This window comes from Papio anubis, chromosome 7 (assembly GCF_008728515.1).
Source record: "Papio anubis isolate 15944 chromosome 7, Panubis1.0, whole genome shotgun sequence".
Lineage (NCBI taxonomy): Eukaryota > Metazoa > Chordata > Mammalia > Primates > Cercopithecidae > Papio > Papio anubis.
The window spans coordinates 103558263-103573223 of record NC_044982.1 but is presented as its reverse complement, the minus strand read 5'-3'; the positions used below and the strand labels follow the sequence as shown (position 1 = coordinate 103573223).

At 38.4% G+C, this 14961-nt stretch overlaps 1 protein-coding gene across 13 annotated transcripts in view; it reads left to right on the top strand.

Moving 5' to 3' along the window:
• The window catches only part of AKAP13 (A-kinase anchoring protein 13), a 266890-nt gene that overhangs the window by 53656 nt on the left and 198273 nt on the right, over positions 1-14961 (top strand). For 12 of the 13 annotated variants that reach the window (XM_031669207.1, XM_031669206.1, XM_031669210.1 and 9 more), the window contains one exon: positions 8285-8468. In XM_031669207.1, coding sequence (XP_031525067.1) covers positions 8285-8468 — 184 coding nt within the window. Of the gene's footprint in view, positions 1-8284; positions 8469-8494; positions 8656-14961 lie in introns of those variants that run through there. The other variant, XM_017960887.3, reaches the window with a different exon arrangement.

The window sequence follows — 14961 nt, the reverse complement described above, 5'->3', positions numbered from 1 at the left end:
GTGAAACATAATGTGTACCTGGAGTTCAGTAAGTAACATCCGGTTTCCCTTCTGAGTTCAATCGAACAATTTAGGAGTCCTGAGATAGAGATCAAAATGTTTACTTTATTACTGATGAAATCTAGATTGGAAGCCTGATGTTAGAGCTCCTGCCAGAAGGGTCTGCTTGTACTTTCTATGTCTTCAGTGAAAGAGCTGGTCAGTCACTCCACGGCCCTGTAGAGTCTACCCAGCCTTGAGTACTGAATTTTGTTGGGTGAGCACACTACAAGTCGCCCTCTCCACAGATGAGCAGTTCCTGAGGAGGAATACCCACAGGGGCCTGAGCCATGGCATAGTTTCTACACTCAGACGAGTTTTGTCTTCTTCCACGGAAGAATGGTAAAGAGGTCTTTGCCAGCTTTGATTCTCTTAAATCTACTAAATATAACAGTTAAGACTGTGATCAGCCATCTGAACAGTGTCCCATACTATCAGGTGCATACTGTCAGATACTACCTGGATAGTCCTGCCCAGGTAAAACTTGAAAGGAAGTATCAAATCAAGGAAGAAAGGATTTGTCCTTTTCTTCTTCTTTTTTTAAGTATAGTGTCCAAGAAACTTCTGTCTTGCTAATATTTAGAGATCGGAATATTTGACATTATATAAGGTGTGAGTGCCTCTTCAGAAACCTGGTGATGGCCTTAATACCTCTAGCTCCTTCCATTTCTGTATTGATACGGGAATGTGTATTCTGACTGCCTTTCACAAAGTGTCAAGATAGTACTGCGTTAGTTATTTGTGGGGCTTATGGTGTTTTATGGTTTTGTTTTGTCTTGTTTAAAGAGGGGTCCAGGAGTTGGATAGTTTTGTTTATGTTACCATGATTAAAAACAACTATTAGAAACAGCAAACATCTGAAACTTTGGACATATCACTTCCTCTCTCTATTTTTTTTTTTTTTGGTATGGAGCCTTGCTCTGTCACCCAGGCTGGAGTGCAATGGTGCAGTCTCGGCTCACTGCAACCTCCACCTCTTGGGTTCAAGTGATTCTCCTGCCTTAGCCTCCCAAGTAGCTAGGAATACAGGCACATGCCGCCATGCCCTGCTACTTTTTTTTGTATTTTAGTAGAGACGGGGTTTCACCATGTTGCCCAGGCTGGTCTTGAACTCCTGAGCTCAGCAATCCACCCGCCTCAGCCTCCCAAAGTACTAGGATTACAGGTGTGAGCCACTGCGCCTGGCCACTTCCTCTCTTTGGGCCTTAACTTCCTTGTCTTTAATAGGAGGGAATTGGCCAGCTTTAATATTTTTTGTACTGTCAGTGTACTGGTAAATTTTCTGTTGCACAAAATTGCTCAAGCAGTGCTAACAAAGGCCAAACCAAATTTGAACACTTAAGGAAGGAAATACATATTAAAACCACAATGAGATATCAGTACACATTTACCATAACAGCTAAGATGAAGAATACCAAGTGCTGGCAAAGATGAAGAACATCTCTTATGTTGCTTGTAGGAATGCAAAATGTATAACCACTCTGGAAAAATCTGGCAGTTTCTTTTAAAGTTAAACATACACTTAGCATATGACCCAGTAATCCCACTTTTGGGTGTTTATCCTAGAGAAATGAAAATCTATAGTTACCAAAAAGTCTGTGCACAGATGTGCTCATAGTAGCATTATTCACAATCATAAAAAACTGGAAATAACCCAGATTTCCCTCACTGAGTGAATATAGAAGCAAACTGTAATATATCCATACAATGGAATACTACTCAGCAATAAAAAGAAGCAAACTGTTGATGTGTGCAACAACTTGGATGCATTTTAAATGCATTATGCTAGGAAAATGAAGTCACTTTCCAAAGGTTCCATACTGTATGATTCTATTTATATGATATTCTGGAAAATGCAAAATTATAGAAAAAAATAACAGATCAGTAGTTGCTAGGGGCTGGGAGTAGGGGAAAAGTCTGACTGCAAAGAGGGATCATGAGGGAATTCTTCGGGTTGTTGGAGTTGTTTTGCATCTTGTTCGTGGTGGTGGCTATAAGAATCTATGCATGTGTTAAAACTCATAGGAGTGTACACCCCCAAAGGTGAATTTTATTGTACATATATTTAAAATAATAGCAAAAGAAATTGTGTAAGTTAGTTGTATATTTTGCATGGTGAAATGGATGCAAGTGACTTGATAGAACTGTCTTTAAGTCAACAACTGGGATCAGGAATCTGATTTTGTGTGCTCAATTCACATTCTGCAGTTTAAATTGTTCTATTAATTGTTGATTAGAATCTAGGAACACTGGGTACAGTAAGGGGAGAGTAGCATCAGTTAAGAGTTCATCGTGCCTGCTGTTGAGGGACGAATGTAGTGGAATAGTCTGTTCACGTGAATGAGTTGAACATCAAATACTTTTAAATAGGTATTTAAAGGAGAAAGGTACAAAGTAACCATGATGCCTGAGGTAATACAGATAAATAAGAAACCTTGTTATGTAACAGGACTTCTTGCTGTTGAAAGCTAGGATGTTTACAGGTATGCTAGCCTAATACTTATACAAAATAGCGTGTAAGAATTATGGCTAATCCTCCTTCTGTTATAATTGTTCAGTTGCAGTGCTTTTTAGCTTTCTTCAGGTCAGTGACTTCTTTGGAAATTGCTCAGATTTCTCCTCAGAAAAAAATGTTTATAGTTGCCTACCTGCACACATTTACATATGACAAATTTCTTAAGTCTCCCTGAACTTCAGGCATGAGCATGAAGTTAAGAATTCTGGGTTTAACTTTGCTCTTGCAAAGTGGGGAAAGCAGGGGCATTGGAGTCAGTCTGTTTGCATCCTGGCTTCATTGCAAGAGTTTGTGCAAAATACTTAATCTCTCTGTTACTTAATTTCCTCAATCTGTGAAATGGAGGAAAGTGTATTCTGATAATGTGTGCTAGTTTGTAAGCTATTCATTTTGAATTTACCCTTTAGAGACAAAAAAACATTGATGTTATGCTTGTTACAAAAATTAATCTTCACTTTAAATATGAACAGGAGGGAATTTGTTCTTTTGAATCTTCCAAATGTTCTCTCATCCCTAGTTATATAAACAAGCTTCTGCGTTGTACTGTTTGCCACAGTTCTGCCTTAAATGCAGGTGATAAGGATTCATCTGGGTGCAGTGTGAGTGGAGGGGCAAGGACATTTTTTCCTCTGCGTTTTTCAAGTCTCACTTAGTTTCTCAGCTTGGTGGTTAGTGAAAATGGTAAATTAGGAGGGTGTTTTCCCTGAGAGACCCTTGTGCAGTAGCAATCAGCATAACTCCCAAATAATGTAGGGTGGGCCCACTGCAGACTTGCTCTAGAGGAAGCAGGGAGAAATGTCCTGGGGGAAATCTTCATTCTTATTTACTCATGATATTGTATAACCAAGTGAAAAAAAGATATGATCATCTTTGGGGGCAAGAATTCTCCCCTCAAAGAGAAATTTGGGTGGAGAGGTGGAAGACAGGTTTAGGAAAAACTACAGTAAGAACAACCTGTGTAGAATTCCCAATTCTATGTATCTGATGTTGGTTAATAGGTCGCCCACCATAATCTTTTGATGATTCAGTTCCCACCCACCTTCAGAGTGTTTGATAGCTTTTCATAAAAATTTTTTCTTGGCTACATTAGTGTTTGTGTATTTTTTCAGCTATTATCACTGCTGAAAAGAAAATAACATATTTTAAAACTGCTAGTGATTTTTTTTTCCTTGGCAGAAGATTAGTATTTATTGATCCCAAGACTAGTAGTGGCAGGAGTTGAATTCCAAAAGGTTTTGTTGCCTCTCAAACCTTGTTTTTGTTACAAGGTTACAAGTCTCATTTTTCCACAACCGCATTTTCTCACAGTGGCCTGTTCTCCTTGCTTTCACATGTAGCTGAGAATTCCTGCGTCATGTGGGACTTTCGGTTTTTTAAGAGGTAGTCCAGAATAGTACAAAGAATGGTGATTTTGGAATCATAGGTATAGATTCGAAGAGTACTGTGAGCAGGGCTTGCTGGGTGGATTGATGGGGTAGAAAAGTGGTCCTTAATTATTGTACTGATCTCAGAACTTAGAACATTTTACTTAGAGAATCTGACCATTTATAAAAGACACAACTCTCTAGCAGGCTCATCATGCTTGAATACCTACTAGGCACATCGACTTTTTTGTAGATCTGAGGGAAGGTGTGTGACAGGTGTGTCTAGCATATAAATAAATAGAAAGCAGGACATGAGACATTTTCTACCTTCCTTCTCTGTGGATAGAAGCGAAGCCTACAGACATCTTTCCAATTAAGTATGGTTAAACAGGATAGCCAGCCAACATGGGGTCTATGAAGTAACATTACAGCATAAAGAAAAGGGTAAAGTATCATAAGTATTCAGATGGAAGATTTTCCGAGTATGCTTTCTGTAAGAAACAAAAAAATTTAGATGATATTTCCCATTTGTCCTTTAAAGAACTCAATAAAATCAGATTTGTTATTAAATTAGAAAAGGAGACAGCAAGGAGAAAAGTAGGTTTTGTGAGTATATCAGTCACTGTTCAAGTAGAGAAGCAGAACCACTAAGAGAAATAATATGTTAAGATTTATTATAAGGAATGGTGCCTTAGATTGTGAGGCCTGGCTAATAAGTCCAAAATTTGTAGGGCAGGATGGGGAAGGAAGATCATGGGCAAAGTCAGCCCACCAACATGGGCCAAAATATCATGTGAGGAAGGGGAGATTGTGGGTGAGATGGAGCTCCACAGGCACAGGCTAGTGCTGTCCTCCACAGGTGGGATGGAATCCCTTCTCTCCAGAGGAAACCTAAGCCCTGCTTTTAAAGCCTTCCAGTTGATACAGTCAGGCCTACCCAGATAATCCAGGATAACCTCCCTTATTAGATCAACTGGTTAGGGGCTTTAATTACATCTGCAGCAAAGCTATTGTTATGACGACAAGGATGGAAGGGGAGTGAGTTGGCAAAAATGATGCAGACATCCAGAATCCTAAAGCACAGTTAATTCACACTGGGGACAAAGGACCCAATTGATACTGTAGGAAAGGCCATTAGTGATCTAAAAAAACAAAGTTGAATAACTCAGAATACAGAGGAGTACTGATGTAGAGAAAAGAGAACAGAGATTGATCCTAAATTATTGAGCTCTACAGTCTAAATACGAAAGGAAGAAAGCAGTGATGGAAGCTTTCATGCTCTTAAAACAACACAGACTAAAGGAAACTACATTCATATATTCATTTGTTTATCCCTTTGCACCTTGGCCTCTTCTACAAACCTAATTCACGTGACCCCTGAATCAAAAATGTGTGAGGAATTAATGGGAGAATACCTAAAACTGAGAGTATATGCATGCAGTGGACTACTCAGCAATGAAAGGAAATGTACTACTGCTATGTGCAGCAATGTAGATGAGTCTCAAACATGTTCATCAAAGAAGCCTTACACAAGAGTATATATTCTATGATTTCATCTATATGGAGTTGTAGGACAGGCAAAACTAACGTAGGTGAAAAATTCAGAACAGTGGTTAACTCTAGGAATAAGGAGGAGAGGAATAACTGGAAAGTGGCACAAAAGAACTTTTTCAGATGTTGGTAGTTTTCTTTATGTTGATACAGGTTTGGGTTCACATGTATATGCATTTGTCAAAATTAATCAAATGGATATACTGTACCATTTGCATTTCATTGTATATGTATAAATCACCTAAAATTGTAACTACATATTGAATGCTGGTTAATTATATGCACGCTGAAGTATTTTGGGGTGAAGTGGACTGATATCTTCAACTTATTTTGAAATGCATAAAAATAAGGTGAGTGGATGGGGAAATAGAAGGAAGAATGGTTGGATATATATAATAAAGCAAATATAGAAAAACATTAATTGTAGGATGTAGGTTGTTGAGTGAGTGTCTGGTTATTTGCTGTGTAATTCTTTGAACTATGTGTACGTTGGAAAAGTTAATAAAATGTTTGAGGAAAACATAAAAAGGTGCTTTTTAAACCACATTAGCTTAGCTTGCTTGTATGATTGCTTGATTTTGTCTTTGTGGTTTTATTTCCTAACAAAAAGAAACAGGGTGGAGTAATGGAAAAGGTTTTTTTTTTTTTCTTTTTTTCAAGACAGAAGAACTTTCCATTTTAAATCTTGATTCTGACTCTGGGCAAGTTATTCTATGAATCTGCCTTCATTTGCACAGTGAAGATAACCAGGTCTCATAGGGTTACTGTGAAGATAGAATGGAAAAAGTTGACATAAACGGCCTAGTCCAGTGCATGGTGCATAGCAGGTCCTCACTACATTGTTTTCTCCTAATCTGTTATCCTCAGAAAGGGTCTACACAAAAGCAGATGTGGTACCAGTTGCTAAGACTTTAAGAAATTGAGAGAGGATGTAGTGCAGAGGTCAGGGCATCAGCTTCTGAGCAGGCGCGTGGCCGTAGTATTGGGATTTCTACTCAAATGCTGAGCTGACTCAGAACAAATAACAAATCACAAGAGTGGTTGTGGGAGGATGGTAAAGAAACAACTGATTCAAGGTTGGAAATAACTAGCCTCTAAAGAATCACGGATTTTCTAGTTAGTGCCTCATTAGCTCTTTTGTTTTTGATAAGGATGTCAGAACAACTGTAAGACACAAGTTAGATGGTGCTATTTGATCTTTTGTGAGGATTCTGTTTGTCCTTTTGTCTGGCCTTGCTACCTGCTCAGAGGTGTTGATTATTAAAATTTGTACCTGCACATGTAGTTGTTGCTTCTGGGGCATAATCTTTCCAGCCACATGCCTCTGGTTAAACACCCTATAAATCCTGAATTGGTCCGTGCATATACAGTTCTGTAGGGAAAATACACAATATGAAAAATTGTGCTTCCAAGGAAATTTAACTTGGAAATAGAGATACCAGACTAATACACAGATGACATTTGGAAACAGCATAATTCAGTGTAAAGTCACAGCTTCAAAAATCTGTTGATTCCTTTGTGATACTCATGTATAGAAGCATTTGAGGACTTCACAGTAAGGAGAAAACCACTGGGGTCCAAGAAGTCTGAGTGCTCAGTGAAGAAGTTTAGACCCGTGAGAAGCCATGAAGAATGAGAGATGATAGCTGAGGTGAGGCAGGCACAACTTCAGGGTGCCATTTCCAGCTCCCTGGAGTTGAGTGTAATACAGCCTTGTGGGGCCATATGTGGCATCCCTGCAAAGATCTTAGTTCGTGTCATCCTAGGTTGGGCACAGAGGACTGCTGAGGAAGAGAGTATTGCTAGTGAACCTTGAATGTAATTTGATGTCCCAAGAGGACAGTGAAGAGAGCAGGGAAACGGGAACTGGGATTTAATGAATATCTACTAAAGCCAGTCATAATACTAGCATTTCACCTACCTCTTCTCATTCGGTACAACTCTATGAGTGAGGTGTTGGTATCTCACTTTAGGGATGAAGAAAGTGAAGTTCAGAGATGTTACATGAATGGCACTTGGTCACACAGATGGTAAATGCCAGATTCGAACCCAGATTTGTCTAACTACAAGCCCTTCCTCATTCCATCACTTTCAGAGTGACTCACTTTACTAAGAGGGAGCCTTTATTTCAAGTGAAATAAACATTTTCCTTTCTGCAGTTATTAATGGATTGTCTTAAAGTTAGTCTTCCTTATTGTGCCAGAAGATTTCTTCCTGTCATTAAACAAATAAACAAAGCTGGCAGTGCCAGAAATTTGATTTGCCCTTATTGTGGAGGAATAAAAAGACCCATGTGTACTGAACAAGCAGAACCTGTTTTTAGTGTTTAACTAGCCAACTCCTGTCTGGGTGTTCTTTTAAAAAGTAATTATACCATTTATGATACACCCATTTAAGTCCCAACAGCTATTCCCCCTTGGACCTCATGTTGTGGGGCTGCATTTGCTTCTGTTATTATTATTTGAGTAAAAGGATGTGTGTGGGGGTCACCTTTATATGCCTGCCTGTGAAATTGGTTGAACAAACACTGTATATTAAGTCAGAATACAGAAATGGCCTGATTCTCTTTGCAGGGCTGTGTTCAGTTGAAGATTTTGTGTCCTATACTTTCTCAGCTTTTGTAGCTTTGTTTTGCCTTTACTTGAGGGCTGATTCTATCTGGCCACAATAAAGCTGTTCACACTGTACATTGTAGCTTAACTTTACAGTCTTAGGCTCTTGGAGACAGTAGTGCTTACATAACTTGTCTTTATCTTTGTTTGCTTTTTGTTTTTATATTTTCCTCACTTATGTTCCTTTTCTTCCCCATTTACAGATGCTGGCCCACGAGAGACATTGATGCATTTTGCTGTGCGACTGGGACTGCTGAGGTTGACGTGGTTCCTGTTGCAGAAGCCAGGTGGCCGCGGAGCTCTCAGCATCCACAACCAGGAAGGGGCGACGCCTGTGAGCTTGGCCTTGGAGCGAGGCTATCACAAGCTGCACCAGCTTCTAACCGAGTAAGTGCTCCTTCTCCTCATTTCCCTCCTCTCATCCCCAGCCCCACCCCCGATTCATAGGAGTACCACCCACTTGGCATCTCAGTGTGTGTTTGCCACAAATTAAAACCTCAACTCTGTACCTTGCCTTCTGCTGGGTGTTTGTAAGCTTGCTCCTGCTAACCACTTCATTGTCTGAGAGAGAAACGTAAGTCACGTTACCATTTTCTCTCTCCTCTACCTTCCTGCCTTCTTCAATTTGTATCTCTTACATTTTACTATTTTACTCGAAAGTCAGAATGAGCCTTGTCTGTGGAGGTAGCATAACATTACCAATGTATACAGTTTATCCTGCTTTAGTACAAGAGGAAACAGATTTCTTATATATTTTTTTCTGGTATATCTTTAAGACTTGAAAGAGTTAATTGGAAACTAGTACTTCCATATAATAATTGCATACAGAAAATATGGTAAACAGTTAAGTTTTGGATTGAATGTAATTTCTGTGAATAAAATTTGAGAACAGTGGTTTCTTCATATGAATGGCAATAAAAAGCAACTGAATTGTCCTGGAAATGTGCAGTAGGAAATCCTGTCTGTCTTTGGGCTCAATTATTATATGTCCTGACTCTTTAAAGAGTTCTCTGGAGGAAGGTTGTTAATCAAAACATTTGAAGAGCGCTCTTTTTTTCTTGTATAAATAAAGAAACAAATGCACTAGAGCAGCCAAAAGTTTTTATTGGAATGTTTATATAAAGAAGTTTCAAGAATAGTTTCTGTTGTTTAGTATATTTTTTATTAGTTTTGTGGTTATCATCATTATCTTTTCCACCACATTATCTGAACAAGTATAAACCCCATTGAATCTATGTTCTTTAGCAATTGAGGGACCTGTGCAAATTGAGTCAGTATTAGCAAATTTTCAGATATTTTTCTCATGCCAGATTTAATTTGTGCTTTATGTTTTACCATTTTTAGCCGTGTATATAGTCTGGAAGGACCAAGAAGAGATCTCAGAATGTAATGCTACTTACGGTTATATAAACAGCTTTTTCTTGCTTCACTTGCCAAGCTTATAACTTTCCCCATCACGCTAAACAGACGGTTCTTTGCAGAAAGCTTTCTGATGGGTGCTCCAGATACAGTGGTGGTAGGAGGGGCACTTATCTCAAGTGAGCTTTGGATACCTGAGCTCTCCTAAGACAGTATTCCAGGGAGTGATACGTTCTACTCCTTCACACTCCCCATCTGGCCAATGATTGGATTCATTCTACTGTTAGCCTTATGGCTTCAGGAAGAGAGGCCTTGTTTCAGAAGTTGAAACAGTTAACTCCACATAACTATTGTGAAGTTCAAATGCATTTCCTCTAAATTTGATTTTTTTGCTGGGAAGCAGAGTTGGTTAAGGACTGCCATCCAAATGGGGAAATAAAGTGATTACAACAGCTTCATTATATCCTTGGACGGGATGTCACAAGACTGTTATTGCAGCACAGCTTTAAGGAAACTAGAGTGTGTTTGTTCTTAGACTTTTTTTTTGCTTGCTTTAAAGTACTACTTCTGTTACATGTGGGAAAGCCACTACCTCCTTTTGAAGGGAGACTGGTAAGGGAAAACCAACCTGAGAAATCTCCAAGTAGAGGACCCTGATAGGAGAGGATGAGCACCTTGCTGCAGATCTAGTTCTTTACTTGAATTCTGGGATGTTACTGTTCTGAAGCTTAGGAAAAGTGCTGAGTCATAATTAGCAATTGAAAAATGGAAAGGGGGCGATTGTCCTAAATCACACAGTCTGAGTGTGATTCTAGTAGAATTTGGTAGAATTTCAGTTTTTAAAGGATCAAGAATGATCATCATTTTGTTATTGGTTTTCTTTTCTCCTTTCCTTCCCCTTTCTTTTCCTATGTACATAACATAAAAATGGTTAAAATCGTAAATTTTCAGTACAGCATTCAGTGGCATTCAGTACACTCACAACACTCACAAAGTTATGTAACCATCACCACTCTTATTTCCAGAACTTTGTCGTCACCCAAACAGAACTTCCTTTCCCCCAGCCCCTGATAACCTCTGTTCTCCTTTCTGTCTCTAAGAATTTGCCCATTCTGGGTACCTCATATAAGTGGAATCATGCAATGTTTGTCTTTCTGTGTCTGTCTTTCACGTAGCATAATGTCCTCAAGGTTCACCCGTGTTGTAACATGTGTCAGAAAAATAATATATATTTCAAAATTGCTAAAAGAATATATTTGTTACCACAAAAACATAAGTAGCTGAGATGATGGATATGTTACTTAGCTTGATTTTATCTTTCTATAGTATATACGTAGATTAAAACATCACATTGTACCCCATAAATAAATTTATATAATTGTTATTTGTCTGTTACCAAACACACACACACACACACACAAACACACACACACACACACACACACAGAGCCAAAAGTGGAAACAACCTAGATGTCCATCACAGATAAATGGACAAACAATGTGGTATATTCATATAACGGAATACTACAGCCTTAAAAAGAAAAGATCATCTTTAACAGATGAAACTGAGATCCAGAGAGACAAAGTGGTTGGATTGGGATAACAAGGTGGCAGGGCCGGAAATAGAAGCCAAAAGACTGTCCAGAGCTCTTTCCTTCCCCTCCTGGGATTCTTAAAAAGTGGCCCAACAATAGATTTCATGGGGTCTGTATCTCTTGAAATTATAAACGTTTATGCACATGTTTTTCTGAATAAAGCATTTGTTGGTGAGATTCATGAAGGGGTTTGTAGAAATTTAAGAATTGCCACAGTGTATGATGCTGTCTTTCTAATAGTTTATTAACTTTTGACTTTGCGTATCTTCTTCCCCATCCTGCTTTTTAAAAATGAAATTGTCCACATATAAGCCTGCCTCTTTTATTGCCTCTTTTCAGTTAGTATGAAATTGAAGTATGGCTATGTACATTTTACATTTATTGAATAACTAGTTACATTCTACACTTTACTGAAAAGTCAAGCTTATTTAACCCCATTTGTAGCCCTTCCAAAGTACATTTGTTGTTTTAATTCTTTGGTACTTTACCTTGTTTTTTGCTTTTTAATTATTAAGTGGGGAGTGGAGAGCCAGAGTATTGTGCTGGTTAGGGCCCAAGTTCTTTTTGTGTTTCTTTGTTCAAGGCTTATTTTGATTGCCAGTCTATTTTGATAAACCAAGTCTTACTTCTGTGAAAATTATGATTAGCCATTCTTGGACATGCAAGGATTTTCTAAGACCTATCCCTTTAGAAAACGCTTGAACTTTATATTAAATCCTACCAGATAGTAATAACTACTCAGGACATTTTTTACAGTTGCCCTTTTTTGTAACCCATGATTGTTAACTTTCACTTAGTTCAGTGTTAGGGAAGGCAGAGCTTTTGTTGACTTGCTGTTTCGCCTTAGCTTATATTTAGATATTACATTATGAATATGAATGCATTTGTGATCTGAAAATTCATCTTAAATACATTGTATTTAAGTTTCGCCTTAAGTAAATGAAAGAATTCATGTAGGGAGCATAACTCAGTGATTGACATATATGTTATCTCTTATTTCCCTTTCTTTAATTTTCTGTCTTGCCTGAGAAATCTTAGCCCCAGAACAGTACCCAAAACATGTAGGCCTACTTCTCCTTTAGTTAGACAATCATCTCCTCTGATTTGAGGCCCCCACCCATCGTCACCTAACTAGTTAGTGATGAAGAGAATAGGTAAAGACCCCAGTTTGCAGGCTCTTGGTTTCATGAATGCTAGGAAGCGACAATAACAGATGAGCGTGGCATTGTAGTTATCTAAGAAGAAAATATTAGAGGCAGATATTATTGGATCTGGCTGATCTCTTACATGTCACAAAGTAGAAATCTTGGGATGTGGATCACCCATGTTGGGGGTAAGAGGGAGCTTGAGAGTAAGAGGAGGCTCCAGGTAGTGACTAGGTGTGCAGACTTGGAAGTCAAACCTAGGTTTGCATTTTGACTCTGCCATTTGCAGCCTTTCCTCACTAAGCCTTGATTTCTTCATCTCATAAATAAAGGATAATACTATCTACTTCCTGGATGATAACCCAGTCTCTAGTGTATGCAATATGAAAAATTAGGGCTTATTTGTCATACAGATTTTGGTTATTTTTGTGGAGCAAATAAAGGTGCTATAAATATTTCAGCTTGGAGAAAGATGGTAGTATAGTATGGTAGAATTGCTTACGGATTAAAAGCTTAATTAAAATCTAAGCCTGCCTACTTAGTAATTAGTGTGACTTGGAAAATGTCACCTATCCACTGAGTCTCATGTTTCCCCTCTCTTAAGGATAATATCTGTTCTGCCTACATCACAAGGTTATTTAAACTAAAGAAAGATTTGTGCAAATACTTTGTTAAACTCTAAGATACTCTGAACGTTTCTTATAATTATATATTAATAATAATAATGACAGTAAAATTAGAGTTAATTGATCAATGAAACTCAAATTCCAGTTGATTGGTCTACCAGATACCTTGTTTTGTAATATTTCTTGTAGTTCTCTGTGAATTAAAGTTAGTAGAGAGATTGGAGAATTGTGGTTAGACTGGCTGGTTTTGAATCCAGGGTCTACTTCTATGAAACTGCATTATTTATCTTGGGTAATTCACTTAACCTCTCCAAACCTCAGTGCATTTTTTTTTTTTTTTTTTTTGGTCTCACAAGAAGAAGAGGACTATCTTCAATGGGTTGCTTTGAGAAATAAATCAAAGAATTCATGTAGAGAGCATAATTCAGTGATTGACATAAATGTTACCCCCATTTCTTTTTTTTAATTTTCTTTTCCTTCTAATGCCTATGTCAGTTTTTCATACCTTAGGGAAATTTTACCAGAATCTTGTAGTATTTTAAGCATCATTTGAATATCCCTAGTTGATATAAGTTGGAAATTATTCCCTAGTATAATAGATACTACTTTAAATAAAATCAGTTTGGCCCTCTGATACATGCTGTGATGTTGATGCCTGTAGATTAATGGAGCAAGGAATTCTAGATGGATAAAGAATCATTTACAATCCTTCCACCCTTATAAGAAGAGTATTTCTTTTAAGAATTTCAGCTCTGGAGTGGTGGCATACAAGTGTTGAAATATTTCAATTGCCATAAGAGCCAGTTTAAACATACTTGTCCTCATAAATGTCATCTTATTTTTAGTATCAGCTGAACAAATCTTCATTTATTGAATGCTTATACTGCCCTAGAAACAGTTTATCTGTTTATGGTTTCTCATCTGTTTATGGTTTCCAGTCTATGTGTTTTTTGAGGAAAACAAGGTTCTTATAATAACTATACATTTATATTACCCATTATATGACTTTTAAAGTATGGTTGATTACATTCAAGCTACCATTTTACATAGGGTAAGTATTGTCATCTCTGATTGATTGATAGATTGAGATTGACTATCGCTGTCACCCAGGCTGGAGTGCAGTGGCATGATCCCGGCTCACTGCAGCCTCTGCCTCCCAGGTTCAAGTCTCCTGCCTCAGCCTCCCGAGTAGCTGGGATTACAGGCACACGCCACCACGCCCGCCTTATTTTTGAATTTTTAGTAGAGACGGGGTTTCACCATGTTGGCAAGGCTTGTCTCGAATTCCTGACCCCAGGTGATTCACCCACCTTGGCCTCCCAAAGTGCTGGGATTACAGACGTGAGTCACTGCACCTGGCCATCTCTGTTTTATAATTGAGGCCAGAGGTAAAGTGACTTGCCCAAGGTCTCGGTTCACAAGATTGCAAAGTAACGGAACCTAAAGTTCACCGATCTATCCAGATTGAGAGAACACATGTGAATGATGAACACAGACCCAACCTGACAAGCACTGGTTACTCAGTCATGATTTACTGTAGTAGGCACTGTTGGCCCCTCTCAAAGGGTTTGTGCCGGTAAGTTCTCAAGTCCTTCTTACAAGACACTTACACTTGAAACCTAGGTGTAGGGTTAGGTGGTAGAGTAACTGCTCAAGAATACATATTTCACAATGGAACCAAGTGCTATTGAGCAAGATGTTCTGCCAACATAGTAATTTTGCCCTTTTAGATTCGAGTACTTGACAAGTTGAGTCCTCAGTAGCCCATCTGGTGCAAAACAAGTTTGGAGACTTTGCTTTTGCATAGTAAAGCAAAAGATGAAACAAATATACAGACTTATCTTAAAAATAATAACCAGAGAGGCAGAATTTGGGATAACTTGACATCTGGCCAAAGTCCCATTCATCAGTCTGTCCATCCCTTCGTATCTGACCTCCTTTGTCACTGTGTGATCTAGGTCTTTGTGTCTTGGTAAAGATAAGGTTGTAGAACTGAGTGGAAACTAGAGAATGGGGGAAGACACTAACATTTATTGAATATTGAATACCTGCTTTGTATTATGCACAGTACTACCTTGGTGCTTTACGTGTGTTTTCATTTAAAACCTCTCAGCAAACCTCAGGTAGGCTAAAGCAGCTTGTCCAAGGCCCATAT